The sequence below is a fragment of the Lepidochelys kempii genome, chromosome 1 (assembly GCF_965140265.1).
Source record: "Lepidochelys kempii isolate rLepKem1 chromosome 1, rLepKem1.hap2, whole genome shotgun sequence".
Lineage (NCBI taxonomy): Eukaryota > Metazoa > Chordata > Testudines > Cheloniidae > Lepidochelys > Lepidochelys kempii.
In genome coordinates, this window is record NC_133256.1 from 266,882,913 (window position 1) to 266,900,076 (window position 17,164).

General features: G+C 39.5%; 1 protein-coding gene across 4 annotated transcripts in view; it reads right to left on the reverse strand.

Moving 5' to 3' along the window:
• Positions 1–5,286: 5,286 nt before the first annotated feature.
• The window catches only part of NEDD1 (NEDD1 gamma-tubulin ring complex targeting factor), a 57,705-nt gene continuing 45,827 nt past the window's right edge, over positions 5,287–17,164 (reverse strand). For 3 of the 4 annotated variants that reach the window (XM_073327474.1, XM_073327476.1, XM_073327475.1), the window contains exons 14-15: positions 7,799–7,865; positions 5,287–5,903 (exon numbers count right to left, since the gene is read on the reverse strand). In XM_073327474.1, the coding sequence (XP_073183575.1) occupies positions 5,799–5,903; positions 7,799–7,865 (172 nt within the window). In that variant the 3' untranslated portion in view covers positions 5,287–5,798. Of the gene's footprint in view, positions 5,904–7,798; positions 7,866–8,496; positions 8,620–17,164 lie in introns of those variants that run through there. The other variant, XR_012156706.1, reaches the window with a different exon arrangement.

Sequence of the window (17,164 nt, forward strand, 5' to 3'; positions counted from 1 at the left end):
GTGCAAGGAAGATGGCAGAACTGTAGAACAGAGAACTGTTGCACCAATGAGATATTAGTTGCAGAATCATGTACCAGAGCATAGTGAGAGGAAAAGGTGTGTACCAAACTCTACCTAGCTGCCTTACATATGTCTGCAAGGAGCATATTATAGAGAGCAACTATGGCTGATGCTTGCACTCTTGTGGAATGGGCTTGTATCCCATCTGGTGGGGAGCAGCCTGGTAAGTGATAGCAATGTGTAAAGTACCCTGAGACCCACTTAAAGATTCTCTGGGTGGAAATGGCCTGGCCTTTAATTCTCTGCGCTATGGCAACAAAGAGCCTGGAAGACTTCTGCAATGGGTTGTCGTTTTTATAGGTGAAATGCCAGGGCTCTATGCACATTGAGGGAATGAAACCACCATTCCTCGTTTGAGGTGTGTAGTTTTGCAAAGAAGGTAGGCAGATATGTGGGTTGGTTGAGGTGGAAATGGTGATTGATAAATCACCTTTGGCAGAAACTTGGGATGCAGTTGCAATGACACTTTGTCCTTATGGAATGTGGTGAAAGGGGGGGGTTGCCATATCTCCCAGCTCACCAACCCTCCTTGTTGCGGTAATGGCAACAAGTGACCTTCATGGAGAAGAGAGACAGGGGGTAGGAGGCAAGCAGTTCAAAGGGAGAGTTCATTAAAGAGTTAAGGACTAGGTGGAGGTTCCACTGGGGAGCAATACGCTGAATGGGTGGATATTTATGTAAAAGGCTCTTGCAGAATTGGGCAAAGGTTGGATGAAAATCAAATGCCCTTCCACTGGAGGATGGAAAGTACTAATGGTGGCTGCATGCACTCTGAGCTGAGAGTGATTCCTGAGGCTTTCAGGTGGAGGAAGTTGTCTAAGAGCATGGAGATTATCACAATTTGGGGGGCAAGACCTTGCCATTTGGCCTAATAGAATCACCTCATGGAGTCCTTTCAGCTACTGGAGAGGACCTGCTAATGAGCATTCTCATGCTAATGGAGGTGTCTATCCGAAGACCATGCTGTCCATGGATCTGGATGCCATTGTGTTGTGTCAGCAGTTCCAGAAATGTCTGGAGCAGGAGTGGAGGCGGTTTTGATATGTGGAGAAGAGGGAACCAGAATCGGCGAGGCCAGTGTGGAGTGATCAGAATAGCCATAACTCTCTCCTGCTGGAGTTTGTGGAGGATGAAAGGTAGGAGTGTGGGGGAGAGGGGGAAGGGATAGTTCATCCAGTCTGACCAATTGATGACCAAAGCATTGCCCTGTGAGTGGGCACCAAGTCACCCCTGGAGAATATTGGATGCACTCAGCATTGGTGTACCCCAAGATGTCAGTGATTATCATGTTGTGCAACTCCCATTTGTGATCAATTGCAAAGTTCCTGCTCAGAGAAGCTATGATCACATTCTGTGCCAGGCAGATAGGCTGCTGAGAAAAGGATATGATGTGCGATGCATCATTCACAGAGGCAAACTGGCTCCATACACAACGCTGGGGATCTCCTGCCCCCTTATTTGTTTAGGTAGTGTACTGTGGCAATAGCGGATAGCTGGTTGGAACATGAGCCCTGCTGCCTCAGGATTCAGCTTCAGCCCCAGGTCCCATGGAGTCCAATGCTGGCCCTGGCAACCCCCTTAAAATAGAGCTGCAACCCACTTTGGGGTCCCAACCCACAGTTTGAGAACTGCTGTTTTAACACACTGAACATAAATCATATTTGGGGACCTAGATTAATAATCCTTATTGAGATCCCAATCATCTGTCCCAGGGCCCAGTTCTGATTTCACTTACTCCATTGATGTCAATGCAGCTAGAACTGGTCAGTTTGAGGACCCAACTCTTTTTTTAAACTCTAGTGCAACAGTGATTATTTCAATTTAGATTTCAGACTGTTCGCACTGTTTGGCTTACTAGCAGTGTAACTTTTTTTAGCTATAAAAACAGCTGTCATTTGAATGGTCCAGTCATTAGAGGGGCAGTCTTGCATTGTGCTAAAGGTATCTTCTCTGCAACTGTACAGCTTGCTAGTCCTACTGATCCAATGTGTATTTTTTCTAGTAAGAGAGAATTTGTGGCTCTATGTTCTGGTCAGAGTAGTCCTCTTTCATATAGTTAATACCTGGGACCAAATGCAGTCAAATACTGTAAAACTGTTCTCTTGTTTTCTAACCTGCCTTCTCAAATAGCTTAATTCCAAGTCTTGGAACCATTATCTATTTCATCATTAGTGGCTGTGATGGTCACCAAATCATGGTGATTCTACCTTTATAAGTAAAAGAAACATGCATTTTTACATAAATCCACCACTACCATTGTTTGTGGGTTCATAAGGCTGAATGTGTATTTTTACCCTACTGTTGAAATAACTTCCTACATTTGAGATTACCCACAGCACAAGGGGCATATCACCTTTACTGAGAGATTATTATATTTGACATTATATATAGAATACATCTCAGAGAACATAAAGTCTAATTTTACATTGACAATTGTTTTAACATCTTAACGGGTTTCCTTTTTCCTAGTGTAAATTTAGGTTATCCGTAGCTGCTTAGTACTGATGTCTTTATTACAAAATATCATCTAACAGTTTTTATTCCCGAGAAGATGAAATTCTACTTCATGCTATTATTGAAACAAAAATATTTTAGAATAATGTGGTATAAAACATATGACTTTTGGCCCCAAACTGAACGTTACCCCTCCTTTCCCCAAACATCCAACAAATGATCACGAACCACATGCTACAGTTCAAATATTCTGAGAAATATTAACCTTCAAACATAGGTGACAGCCTCTTGGAAAAGTAGTACTGGTTTGCATCTTAGCAGGTGTCTAAATATATTTAGTCAATGACCCTGCCTTTAAGTAAAATCTTTTAAAAAGACTCATTTCTTTGCACTGTCAAAAAATCAGCCTGACACCAATTTTAAAGATGCATATATATTCTATGCACTGCTGATTATATTATATATGTCAAATTCCAGAATCCAGGTTCCCAGATGGGAAATACTCACCCTAAAATCTGTCTTGCTATCAACCCAGAGAAAGGGAAAAAAATTAAACTGTTTATTTTTTGAAGAGGAAGTATGTATGAGTCCAGGGAATGACTGCACAGGAGGGAGGAGAGTCTAGGATCCCAGACTCACCAGTACCTGAGAAGGGTGGTAGAGAGCATGCACTCTGCCTTTCCCACAAACATTTATTTGAAAATGCTCTTCAGCAATGGCCATCAATCCTGTCATAATTGTTCCCATTTCCAAGTCCGATATATCTATTACTCCAGAATCCCATGGTACAAACAGCATTTCCATAACACCAATTCCTTTAGATACCTGCCAGATTCAAAAGTAGAGGGAGATATGGCAAAACTAGACTCAAAAAGGGATTCCAAGGTGGGATTCAATGAGACTTCTGGAGCTGACATGGCCCATCCCTAGTTTGCAGTCTTCTTCCTGACTCATACACACATCTACATCATTATTCCCACACACACAAAAAAATGGGGGGGTTTAACCACAAGTGCTTTGTTCTAGAAGTTAAAACAAACAATTTTATTTTAAAATACAATTCAGATCTGTGTTCAAGTAAAATATGCTTTTTGCCCCCATAGGGGCTATCAGGATTGCTGGGGTGTCTCTGCTAGTCAGCAGTGACACGTTAATCCTGAGATAAGGAAACAAGCCCTAGGACAAAGGTCAAAAACCTTTTCTTCCTTTAATCACTGTTGTTGCAATGTCCTTTGTTCAGAAGCACAGAAAAGTTTACGAAGGGTTCTGATTCAAAAAGTAGAAGTCTTGGTGACATCTGCAGACAAATACTCAGGATGCTCTTCCAATTCCCTGCTATTTTATGGCCATCCTGGTGTGAACACTTTGGGAACAGTCTGGACATGTTTGGGTGCTACATCAGCTTAACAATGCAGGCTGTAGAACTGTGAAAGATTTACCACACTTTTAACCACCATCTTTTTCACAAGTTTCTGACTAGTAATTTGAATGTCAGAAATTGCTTATTCATCCTACAATCTTACAAAAGCTTTACAAAATACTATGTGATCTGTACATTATTTGCAATAAGTTTAATTTATTCTGCTTCCTTGAATTCAACTCAATATAGAAATACTTTTAAAAAACTTTTGAACATAGTAGCAATAAACTACGAACTGATATTCAAGTCCTGATCATAATGTTGAGGGTTACACCAATATTATTCTATTTTTCTTAGAAGAACAAAATAATTTAATTAGCTTGTAAAAAAAAAATACAGGAGCCGCTCCCTTATGCTTCTCTCTTTTAAAAAAAAAAATCATGTTCAAGATGGTGATAAGATTCAAATAACATTCTTGCATGTTTCAAACTTTGCAATGTATTAAGTAAGTGACAGACTTGTTTTGTTATGGCTTTTTTATTTATTGGAAGAATGTCATGCTGGAGATAAACGTTACATGTTGTAGCTAATGAACTCTTGTGTTCTCAGTATTTTCTTTTTTGAAATCTTCTTTGCAATTGGATCATCATGTAATGGTTGTGGGTATCTTAAGATCTTCAGATCATCATCTGCAAAAGGCACTTGTAGCAGAACCTAATCAGCCCTTGCCGAGGCAACACTTTCACTGGTGTGATTCTGGGCAAAACCCTGGCCTCAATGAAGTCACTGGCAAAACTCCCATTGACTTCAACAGGGCCAGCATTTCACTTCAGATATTTTGCCTCACTAGGAACTGCAAGAATAGGCCTGGCAGTGTTATACTGCTGGACTAAACAGTCAGTACTGACATGACACATGCAGTCATGTTAGCTTATAGCTAAAACAAATGAATTAAATTTGGTATTCAGCATGGCCAAAAGAAAGTTACAGTAGTGGTAAATAGTACCACTGGTTAAGTGTGTTCACTCAGAACACTTCAAAGGATACAAGTTATAGTCAATGAAACTGGGTAAGTTATTCGATATGCCATTAATTATGTAAATATTCAGACTTATGTAAGTGAAAGGATTCTAGTTTACACAACTGAATTTTAACAAACTCATCCTAAAAATCTAACATTTATAAGCGGGGGTGAGAGAGGGGAAAGCGAAGGGAGAGGAAGAATCAGTGGCAGAAGAGCACACACTTCTCATAAAAACCATTAAAAAAAACACAAGCAAGAGGATGATATCACATTCATTAATATTTCCAAGACTGAACCCAAGTTTTGCTCCATATAGGAAAAGTTTTGAGTTATTTATAACTGCATGTTAAATAATTACTAGTAGATTCCCTGTTTTTTCCAGCTATGCAGAAACAAAACTCTAAATGTCATACGGAAAAGAATGCGGTTTTCCACAAAAATAGTTGAAATACTGAAGCTAAAAAGACTGCTGCTGACAAAAGCGTAAAATAATGTGTCAGTCTACAGAGCTCTGACAGCAGGTATATCTCAAAAATTCTTATGGAAAATACATTTGTCCTGTTTCCTTTTAATTTATAAAAGGCACTTTGTGGACAGCTAAAGCATCGATAAAATACGTATCCTGTTAGCTTTCCTGTTAGACAACACATGTATTTCAAGTCAGTTTACCATAAAGATACGAACACATTCTTTACAGCAGTTATTAGTGCAGATTTGTTAAAAATTTTACAGTTCAGTATTGTCTTATAACATTTATTTTTAAAAGAAGAGGTTTTCTGAGTTCAAGAAAACAATACTGGTCTTCATACAGGATTTCAATGTTTGGTAGATGACATCTTGAAGGCTAAAGTACAAAATTCATTAAGTTCATGCCAACAAAATAAGCTCTGTGTGGACCTTTCAGAAGTGGGTCCTCAGTCTTTTGTTTTCCTCTCGTAGTCTCTCAATTTCAGCTACTAAACTTTCATTTACAGAGTATCTTTCAAGCAAGGCATGCATTTCATTCTAGAGACAAAGAGAAAAACCCTCATTATCAACAGCTAAAGTTTACTTTTCAAATTTTGTTCTCTGCAGTTTCCTCTTTTGAACAGATGAAAATTAATGTAAATGACAACAACCTGATAATATACTGTATCTTTTTCACAAAGAAATAAAAAAACCCCAACCTTTTGATAAGTTACTAACATGACTCTTTCTTGTTGGGGTACAGTACTTCTGTCATTAATTCCTTATTCTTTAATGGATATTTTATCAAAGTACACTTTTGTCCCAGTTAAGATGGGGAATATATTTTTCAATTTCCACTAAAAGAAGAATGACCAATGCTGGATACTAAAGATTTTTTTATGTAGGCCAAATAGCAGAAAAATCTTAAAATTTATAAATAGATTAGCTTAATTTGAAAAACAGATTAGACTTTCAATTTCTTAATGTATTTCCTTACTCCATTTCAGCATGTAAGCAACCCCTTCAATTACTAGTTGATTCTTCTGCTTAAACTACCAAAAAAACCCAACGATGTTAAGTGAATTTTCTTATTTTTTTTATAAAACCCAAGATTTGTAATGTTGGATGATTTCAAATTATATTTTGCATCATAGCTTTGTTTTAAAGAGTATGTTCTACAAGTTGCAGGATCTTCATCAGCACTCAGATGCTATAATTATCACAGCAACAACTAATGCAGTGATAATGCATTACAGTGTCCTATTGTAATGGTTGTTGAAAGGAAATTCTGTTGCCAAGGTAACTAACAATATTTATTTCGTGTTACCATAGTCCTTCCTCTCTTCTTCTCACCCAGTCAAGTATCTTTATTTTCATTTATTGGAGCCATGTCTGTGTTAAGGCCCCAATCTTGCAATTTATTGTGCCTGGGCCGAGACCCATGGCGCAATCACTGGAGCTTCATGCATGCCCAGATATCTGCTCACATGAATCCGTTAGCTGGATCTAGCCTAACAGAGTAAAAACGTCAGGGCTATACTGGCATCTCAAACAACCAACTACTCCCTCGAGCATCTAAAATAAAAAAATCATCATGTGCGCCATATTCCAAGTTGCTCATTCTGTCTTCCCACCCTGTTCCACTATAAAGATGTCCCCACCTACACACTGTTTTCCTGTGTGACATCCACTCTAAAATGATCACATGTGGGGAAGTGGTGAAGGCAGGGAGACATTCCCTCTCAGATTTACCTTCCTCCCTCATTAATGGAAAGATTTGTTTCCCCCTCTGCTCACAGCAAAACCAAGACATTCAGACTAGAGGTCTCAGAGTCTCATTTCAAGTTGAGCCCCTGTAAGCTCAATAAAAATATAGTTCATGTGAATTCTTTAGTGTTTGCCCTACAGTAGTTCAGTCAATGGCAATCTCATGAGTCCCAGTGCAGTGCTTTCTCTCCAGATGAATATGGACAAGGTAAGAAATAAATAGTTTTAACAACATAATATGCAAGTAATTAGATCTGTTTTAGGATATTAAGTAGGAAGACCATCACCGTATGGAGCAGTGTTCTGTGTTATACTGTATAGTTAGCATTAGTTCAGAGCATGAAAATAGGTCTGCTTCTGCTAGCATTCAGCAGAGCCTAAAAAAGGGAGGGAGAGAGAAAAAAGAAGCCAATGCTAGTCAATTTCTCTGGTTGGTATCCCATGTATCAAAACATTATTGGTTAGTTTCATTTGCCTTTTGGCAGTCTACTAGATTTCAATACTTCATTTGTTTAGCTTGAAACAGTTTAATACATCTATTAATATGTAGGTGTTTCCCCCTCCCTTCTCTGTATGTTTTCTATTTAGGTTGTAAGGCATGCATCTAGCTTTCAGTTTTATCTGTAAAGCAGCAGGCACACTTCAGCATTACTTATATACATTTTCATATTGTTCTTTGTACATACCAACTGCGTATGGAATTGTTTAATCATCTCCACTTGCAAATTCACAATGTCTCGGTGGCATGCTTCTCTGGGGGAACAAAGTATAAAAAGTCCCAAATGACACCTTTCCCATCAATTCCACAAAGACAGTAGTTCTCCTCTAGTCCCCAAACACACACACAAAACCAAAAAACCAATGGTCTTATAACGCTATAGGATATCCTGGACACAGGAATAAGGACAATGCCTATCCCTACTACTACCTGGTGCAGAAAGACAAGTAGAATTGTAATAAGTCATTCAGGATGGCTCATGTCTTTTGCTACTCCCAAGTTTCTGCAAGAACAGTTCATCCAGTGATTATATGAATCCTTGCTCATGATCCTTGAAAAAGGATTTCAAGAGCAGAGCAATACAGAACATTTGAGAGCTTGTCCTCTGTTTGCTAACAGGACCAGGAATGCCAACAAAAATACATTTTTATTTTTAATCAGTGATCCCAAGATTGGCGTTTCATCTGATGCATCATAGGTTTATCTTAGATTTGGACTGTATTTTTAGTGTTCAATTTGAATGTTAACCTTGTTGGAGGAGAAAAGCCTCCTTCATTCACAGAGTACGATGCACAAAGATGATGCTCAATAAATGAAAGTCATTTACCTCTACTTGGAATTAAAGAAGATTATGAATACAGGTCCACTCTTGTGTAAGGTACTTACAGATTGCATTATGGTCTGGAACAGTGATTACGATGGGCCATGCAGACTTTTCCAAGACCACAGCATATTCTAGGTCAAATGATGTACGAAGGCATGACCTCCTTGTCCTCATTTCCTAAGACTCTACAATAAACTCCAAGAGAGTGGAGAATATGAAACCATACTGATGAGCTATTTGAAGACCTCCTTTTACTGGCAAGTAACCTTCCCCTAACCCTTCTGAGTAGTGTCAGTACAGATCTTTAACTGGAAGGGTTCTTAATCTTTGGCATTGAGTTCTATCTCCCAGCACAGAGAAGTCCCTCAAATAAGAATTTTGCACTTAGCAACCTGAGAATCTCAGTATTGGGACCTTAATGAATCCACTATTCTTAGTTTACTTGGAGATAAAATGGATTCTGGGGAGCAGAGGTGTAATTCCATCTTTCCTCTCTGAATTTCTAGTCTTTGAAGAATACTCAGAAGAGAGTCAGAGGCCTTTCACACCATCCAACCCACCTCAACAGTCAGGATCTCTTGGCACCAAACTTCGAGACATCCAGAGTCTGAGATTTTGAGTAAGGGCTCACAACTTATTCTGACTTAGAATTTCTCCTAAAAAATCTTAGCTGACTCCATAAAGTATGGATCAGAGCAGAGTCTCCCAGTCGAGGCCCCAGTTGATTAACTGTAGGTTTGATGCTAGAAAATGTACTTTACAAAATGGGCACTCCTTAAACCTAGGCTCTTTAAAGGGATCTGCCATCCATAGTAAACTGATGAGCTTCATCTTAACATAAATTTCCAGAGAAACTCTTTTCTTTAATTAAAAAATTCATAGATAAAAACACAAAACAAGCAACTCAGAGGATGTTACATGTAATATTGCTAATGATTTGAAAATATGCAGTATCTTTTAGAGCCAGATTCAAAGCAGCGAGAACACACCGACAAATTAAACATACTTTGCAGATGCTTTGCATTGTCAGAGCAGCACAAACAGCCAGCATGTACACCCCAGTTTCCCCAAACCCTCATCCTCCATAGTCCCCTGCACACATGCCACCACCCTTCAATTTCATCTTTTGATACCCCCAAATTCCCCTGCATGCACACAAGTATTCCCCCTGTTGAAGAGACACGTATCAATGGGTAGCTTTCTGAAAGGTAGTCAGGATTATTGTAATTTTTGACACTATTTTCATGAATGCACATTACAGGAGCAGAGGAAGAATGATCCTCTTGTTCGGAGAAATCATTCAAAGAACTGCCCTCTTTCAAAATGGATGCCACCTCCTATTATTCTCAAGGAGACAGAGAATGCCCTCCGTTAAAATACCCTCTTTCAAAATGGCCACCTCCTCTTGTTCACAATAGAAGTGATGCCAAGCTGCTCTCTGGCAGCACAGAACCCTCTACGCTGTAAGAAAGCAAAGATTTGCACTGTGTGAAGCAAGTAAATGGAGGCAGTGGCCATCATTATTTATGGCAGCCTGTGCCCTTAGTTCAACTGAAAACATTGGAGATGGCAGCCATTTCCAAAGAGAGCAGTTATTTGTGAGATTCTCTGTAGTAAAGTAATTCTCAACCTTTGCTGAAAGAAACCTTCAGTCAAAAAAACAAACAAACCAAAACCAAACCCAGCAAAAATGGCCACTGATCCTATTAAAAAGTTGTCTAATGCTGCATATTCAAGTGATTTTAAGGAGTTTCAACTATATAGGAAGCTTGATTCTACATTAGTTATTAAAATCATCAAAGACAAACGAGAGTGACATCAAATGCTAAATTTCTTAAAAGATCCATTTAAGTTAAAATTAACTTAAACTAATAGATTTATCTATATATTCTCAGAAAATGTGTACCCAGTAAGTGCTGTAATTTTGGAGAGGATATTATGTATTTTTCATAAATAACAAAGACATTACGTGCAAAAATTCTACAGTCTTAAGTATGCAACAAGTTTTTCCACACAAAAAAAGCTGTGTAAACTCAACAAGAGTTGAGCATCATCAAGGAAGATACATAGGGATTCTGACTAATCTCTACCTGTTTGAGGAGTGGTATCCCTAAAATCATTTCCAAACCTAAGCCTGGAAAGTAACATCACAACGTGCTTCTGCTATTCCAACTGATGCTACTGTGGGTTTTATGTGGGGTTTTTTGTTACACAAACAACTAATTACATTTCAAAGTCTGAAAGTGCAAAGAAAGATGGCCCTTATATTCTATTCAACTACAATTATAAATACATTAGGAGGATATAGTGCTGTAGGCTGGAAGAATGATAAGAGAAATTTGTTTTAATTACTATTCTAATGGTCAGACTCTTCTAATGATCCAAAGATTTGGATCACAAGTGAACATATGCCAATCTCAGGAACTGACCAAGGGGTTCTGTACCCTCTCTAAGAGGCCAATCAATACATCTACAATAAAAGGGTCAAAACTTCTGGGTCATAGCCCAAGACTGCTTTTCTCCCACTACAAATATCAATGATCTAAAACTAAAGTTAGTGGGAGCTGGGTCGATATACATGCAAATATTTTAGACTTGCATCACAGACAATTATAGATACTCCATTTCTCTTTGATTTCCCCGTTTTTTTCCCTTGGCACTGAAATGTTCAAACCAAATTGTATTAAAAGTTAGCTGTGGGAGAGTCAAGCCCTTGGCTTCCACAAACTAAGAGCCTCCCACAGATTCCTACTTTCAGAACCTTTTAAAAGATGCAGAAATAAAAATTTATCAGACCCAAGAGGTAATATATACCATTACATTGTGCGGTTGCTAAAATTCAGTGGCTGAAACAAGAGTGGCAGGTACTCCCCACCCTTCCTCTCCTCACTCAAACATATTCCTCCTGGCACACAATGAGCTTCCACCATTAGCCACCTTGCCTCAATTTCCTTCCATGCTCCCTGGTTTATTTGATAAGGAACTGAAGGTTTTGCTTTGGTTTTCTTCATTTGAGGGATGACTTCCCTAGAGTTACAGAAGAGGAAGCTGAACCTTTTTCTTAAGAATTGGGGGTGGGGAAAGAAAGGGGAAAGACAAGAAGAAGACTGCGAACAGGAGGAAAATATATACATTTTTATTGTATTTCTTGATTAAATCCTGGAGGTTATAAACATAAGCAGCTATGGTATTTTCTCTTGAAATACATAAAAAAAAAGGAGAGAGAGAGGCACTTCTGGAGTAGGTGGAATGACACTAATCAGTGTCATAGGAGAAGTAGTTTTTGCTAATAGCATAGCAATAGTTCTGTCAAATCACAGCAAAGCCACTGTGAGACCCCAGAAAATGTTTTGAATAATAAAAAAAGAGAAGATTATACAATGTTGTATACATATGAGAAAGACTATCACAAGAACCAAAACAATTTAGAACATTTCTATTTAGAGTAAAGTTGTGTGAAAATTATTAATTTCCATCTATATAATTGGCCTGCAATTTTTTCAACAGAAAATCCGTGTAGAAATCAGTGCCACATCTCTGTATAAACAGCCTATAGAAATAATATAAAATGACCTTTGAAAGAGACACAAAATAACCTAAGACTTTAGGGAGTGCTATGTAAAAAAAAACAACAAAGGATCTGTTTAAAAAAAATAAAAATTAACACAAGCCCAGGCTCATGTTCGGAGATGTGTGGCTTGAAAGAATCCAAAGTGACATTCTCAGTCCAAGGAGGGGGACTATGGAGGAGAGAGAACCAAAGCCAACACAAACGTAAGAGTGCTGGTGCAGGCTGAAAAGAATAAGGAAGACCTGAGGTGATACTGCACAACAAGTTAGACCCAAGTTTGTAAAAGAAAATGGGAGTAAAAGTGGGGGATACAGACACTCCCCACAACACTCCAAAAATTTTGGAATGCAAAGAGAAAAAACAAACCCATCACATCCTAGTTCGGTCCCTCAATAGTCCTCCTTTGCACACGTCTGGTTCGATTGTACCATTGATCACTCATTGCTGAGAGTTCTCAGAAGAACAAAAAACCCATTGGGGTTTTGGAGGGATTAAATTAGGTCTTGTCTACACCTGAGAATTTATGAAAAATAGCTATATCAGAATAATTATCGAAGAGTTATTTTGGGATAAGTCCCTATGTGGATACTCTTATTCTGGAATAAGAGTGCCTTCGTCCAATTTACAAAAGGCACTTTCAGTCTGGAGTAAGTCGTCCCATGGGAGCTTATACCAAAATAACTATCTCTGAATAATTATTCCAAAGTAGCTATTTTGGTAAATTCTGAGGTGTAGATAAGCTCTAAATTAATCCCTCCAGAACCCTGATGGGTTTTTTGTTGTTCTGAGAACTCCCGGCAATGAGTGATCAAACACTTCAGGTTCAAACCTGTGCAAAGAAGGACTACTGAGGGACCAATCTATAATAATTATTCAGGAATAGATATTTTGGGATATTTCCAGGGGTGGATAAATCCTTAGTTAAACTATCTGTCACAGCTAGCTTGAGCCCCTCTAGGAGTCTAAAACCACCTCCTCTCCATTTCAACCCAACCAGGTGTTGTTAAAACCCTACACAACTGTGGAACTTCATGAAGTTACTGGGGCAAGTCTACACTACAAAGTTTTGCCAGCACAGGTAAGTGTGTTAGGGGGTTGAAAAACCCCACCTCTTCCTGACATAGCTATGCTGGCAAAAAACCCTGTCCCTACACAGCTTATACTGCCAAGAGTCCTTTGGCACCCAATACAGCTTCTGTCATTTGAGGAGGTGATTTCAGTATACTGACAAAAGAACTCCTTTTGCTGGAATATGTTGAGTCTACATTACGAGGCCTTGCTGGTATAGTTGCATTGGCACAGCTGTACCAGCAAAGCCTTTGTAGCGTAGACTAGCATTTCCTCTCCTTTCTTACATGCTTTGATGAGCAGTGAAATACCTAACAATGCTCACATTTGAAATATCACAACTGTTATCTGCCTTACCAACCACTAAAATGAATGGGGCAGTTTACACCTCGGAGCTGTATCAGGCTCTTTGCAAACATTGCTGCCTTAGTCACAGTCGGCCTTGTCTAGGCTAGGACTAGACTTGTCTAGGCTAGGACTTGAAGGTGCATCGTTAGCTAACAAATTCCAACTAACTGGTTTTAAAAACTTAATAATCACAAGGCACACTGCCTTTAACATGGGCTAAACTGGTTGAGTTAAAGCCAAAAGCAAGAAAGAGTAAAGGTCAGGCTGAATGTCACACCAGAAAAATTTTCCTCAGTTTCCCAATAGAAGACCGACTCTTCGGACAAAAACAATGCAGGGAAGCAACACTAAAAAATAAATTGTAGGGAACAATTTTCTACCAGCAGGGAAATCCACTAGGTCATCTAGTGTTTCTTTTCCTCTTCATTTCCAAAATCTCGAATTCCAACAAATGCAATGCACTGGACTCACGATACAATGAGTTAGGAGGTTTATGGTGAATGTTCCTATATTTTGAGCTAAGCTGTTTAAAAAGCCATTCCTTCGGCTTTTAGGGAGGCATTCTGTTTTCATAAAGTGAGAGAACTTTTAGTAACAGCTCCACACGCACAACTAAATGTATGCCAATCAACGTTCTTCATTTACAATACAGGCTTCATTTTGTGTAGAGCTGCACCCAATACTGCAGTACATAACTGATTTAATAGCTTTGCAGTTATCTAGATCCTGAGAAAAGCTCAAAGCATTGCTTTGAACAATTTATTTTCTTGTTTAAAAAAAATTATATATATACACTGTGATTGGCTCAATAAATTTCCACCAAAAAATAAAAAAGCAGAAGTGAAGGCAAAGTATAAGATACAAAAAACCCTTCAATAGGTCTCAGCAACACCTGACATATTAAAATGAATGCTCTAGTGATCTCTATTTAAGTGCATCATTTCAAAAATGTTAAGATGGTAACAATCTTTCCCACTCTAACTTGAGCCATATCAAACCTGATTTAACTGCAACTGAAGTCCGTATCAGCCTTTCCATTGATTTCATTATGAGTTGGATTGGGCCCCAGAGGGAAAAAAAAAAAAAAAAAAAATCATCTCCCAAAATTGTTAGTACCCAAAGCAGAAACTCCTATTTCTAGAGAAGGAAGAAGCAACAGAAGATTCCATAAAATCTACTAAGGAACTCATCATGTAGACCTTAACTTACCCAAGAAGCATGTAGCTTACCAACCCTGCAAACGTATGTCAAATTTATTCATATGAGTAGTCCCCATTGTGGCATCAACCTATTGAAATCAATAGGACTACTCACATGAATAAAGTTATGCACAGGCTTACAAGTTTGCAATATTGGGACCATTGATACTTCAGTGATAGGAGATACAGAAACTAGGACTGTCGATTAATCGCAGTTAACTCACGCGATTAACTCAAAAAATTATATCGCGATTAATTGCAGTTTTAATCACTGTTAAACAATAGAATATCAATTTAAATTTATAAAATATTTTGAATGTTTTTCTACAATTTTCATATATATTGTACTCTGGGTTGTAACTGAAATCAAAGTGTATATTATTCTTGATTACAAATATTTGCACTGCAAAAATGATAAACAAAAGAAATAGTATTTATACAAGTGCTGGAGTGCAATCTGTCACGAAAGTGCAACTTACAAACGTAGATTTTTTTTTACATAACTGCACTCAAACACAAAATAGGAAAACAATGTAAAACTTCAGAGCCTAAAGTCCACATAGTCCTAATTCTTGTTCAGCCAATTGCTAAGACAAAGAAGTTTGTTTATATGTACAAGAGATAATGCTGCCCTCTTCTTATTTACAATGTCCCCAGAAAATGAGAACAGGCATTTGCACAGCACTTTTGTAGCCAGCATTGCAAGGCATTTACATGCCAGATATACTAAACATTCATATGCCCCTTCATGTTTTAGCCACCATTCCAGAGGACCTGCCTTCCATGCTGATGATGCTTGTTTTAAAAAAAACATTAATTAAATTTGTGATTGAACTCCTTGGGGGTAGAATTGTATGTCCCCTGCTCTGTGATACCCGCATTCTGCCACATATTTCATGTTATAGCAGTCGCAGATGAGGACCCAGCTGATGTTCATTTTAAAAACACTTTCACTGCAGATTTCACAAAACGCAAAGAAGGCACCAATGTCAGATTTCTAAACATAGCTACAGCACTGAACTCAAGGGTTAAGAATCTGTAGTGCCTTCCAAAATCTGAGAGGAACTGGGTGTGGCGCATGCTTTCAGAAGAGCAAGACACTGATGCAGAAAACTACAGAACCCAAACCACCAAAAAAGAAAATCAGCCTTCTGTTGGTGGCATCTGACACAGATGAAAACGAACAAGTGTCAGTCCGCACTGCTTTGGATTGTTGTCGAGCAGAACCCATAATCAGCATGGATGCACGCAGGATTGCCAGGCATCTTGGTTTTGACTGGAACGCTCGGTCAAAAAGGGACCCCGGCGGCTCCGGCCCTGCCCCGAGCACTGACTCTGCGCTTCCATTGGCTAGAAACTGCAGCCAATGGGAGCTACAAGAGTGGTGCTTGCGGACGAGAGCAGCGCGCAGAGCCTCCTGGCCCCCTGACCCAGAAGTTGGACCTGCTGGCTACTTTCAGAGTGCAGTGCAGAGCCAGGACAGGCAGGGAGCCTGCCTTAGCCTCGCTGCGTCACTGACCAAGAGCCGAGATAAGCCCACTCCCCAACCCCGAGCCCCAACCCTCTGCCCCAGCCCTGAGGCCCCCCCAAACCCAGAGCGCCCTCCTGCACCCCAAACTCCTGATTCCCAGCCCCACCCCAGAGCCTGCACCCACAGCTAAGGCCCCCCTGCACCACAACCCCCTGCCCCAGCCCAGAGCCCCCCGCCACACCCTGAACCCCTCATCCATGGCCCCACCCAAAAGGCCACACCCCCAGCCAGAGCCCTCACCCCCTCTTATACCCCAACCCCCTGCCTCAACCCGCAGCCCCCTCCCGCACTCTCAATCTCTCGCCCCACCCCCCACCATGGAGCCACCTCCCACACCCCAACCCCCTGCCCCAGCCCAGTGAAAGTGAGTGAAGGTGGGGGAGACCAAGCCACCGAAAGAAGGGGAACGTAGAAAGCGTGGAACGGAGCCTTGGGGAAGGGGTAGAGCTAGGATGTTTGGTTTTGTGCCATTAGAAAATTGGCAACCCTAGACGCACGTCCCCTGGAATGGTGGTTGAAGCATGAAGGAACATATAAATCTTTAGCGCATCTGGTATGTAAATATCTTGTGATGCTGGCTACAACAGTGCCATGAGAACACCTGTTCTCACTTTCAGGTGACATTGTAAACAAGAAGCCGGCAGCATTATCTCCTGCAAATGTAAACAAACTTGTCTGTCTGGGCGACTGGCTGAACAACAAGTAGGACTGAGTGGACTTGCAGGCTCTAAAATTTTAGATACATGGTTTTATTTTTGAATGCAGTTTTTTTGTACGGAATTCTACATTTGTAAGTTCAACTTCCATGATAGAGATTGCAGTACAGTACTTGCATTAGGTGAATTGAAAAATACTATTTCTTTTTTTTTTTTACAGTGCAAATACTTGTAATCAAAATATAAAGTACACTTTATATTCTCTGTTGTAATTGAAATCAATAGATTTGAAAATGTAGAAAACATCCAAAAATATTTAAATGGTATTCTATTATTGTTTAACAGTGCGATTAATCA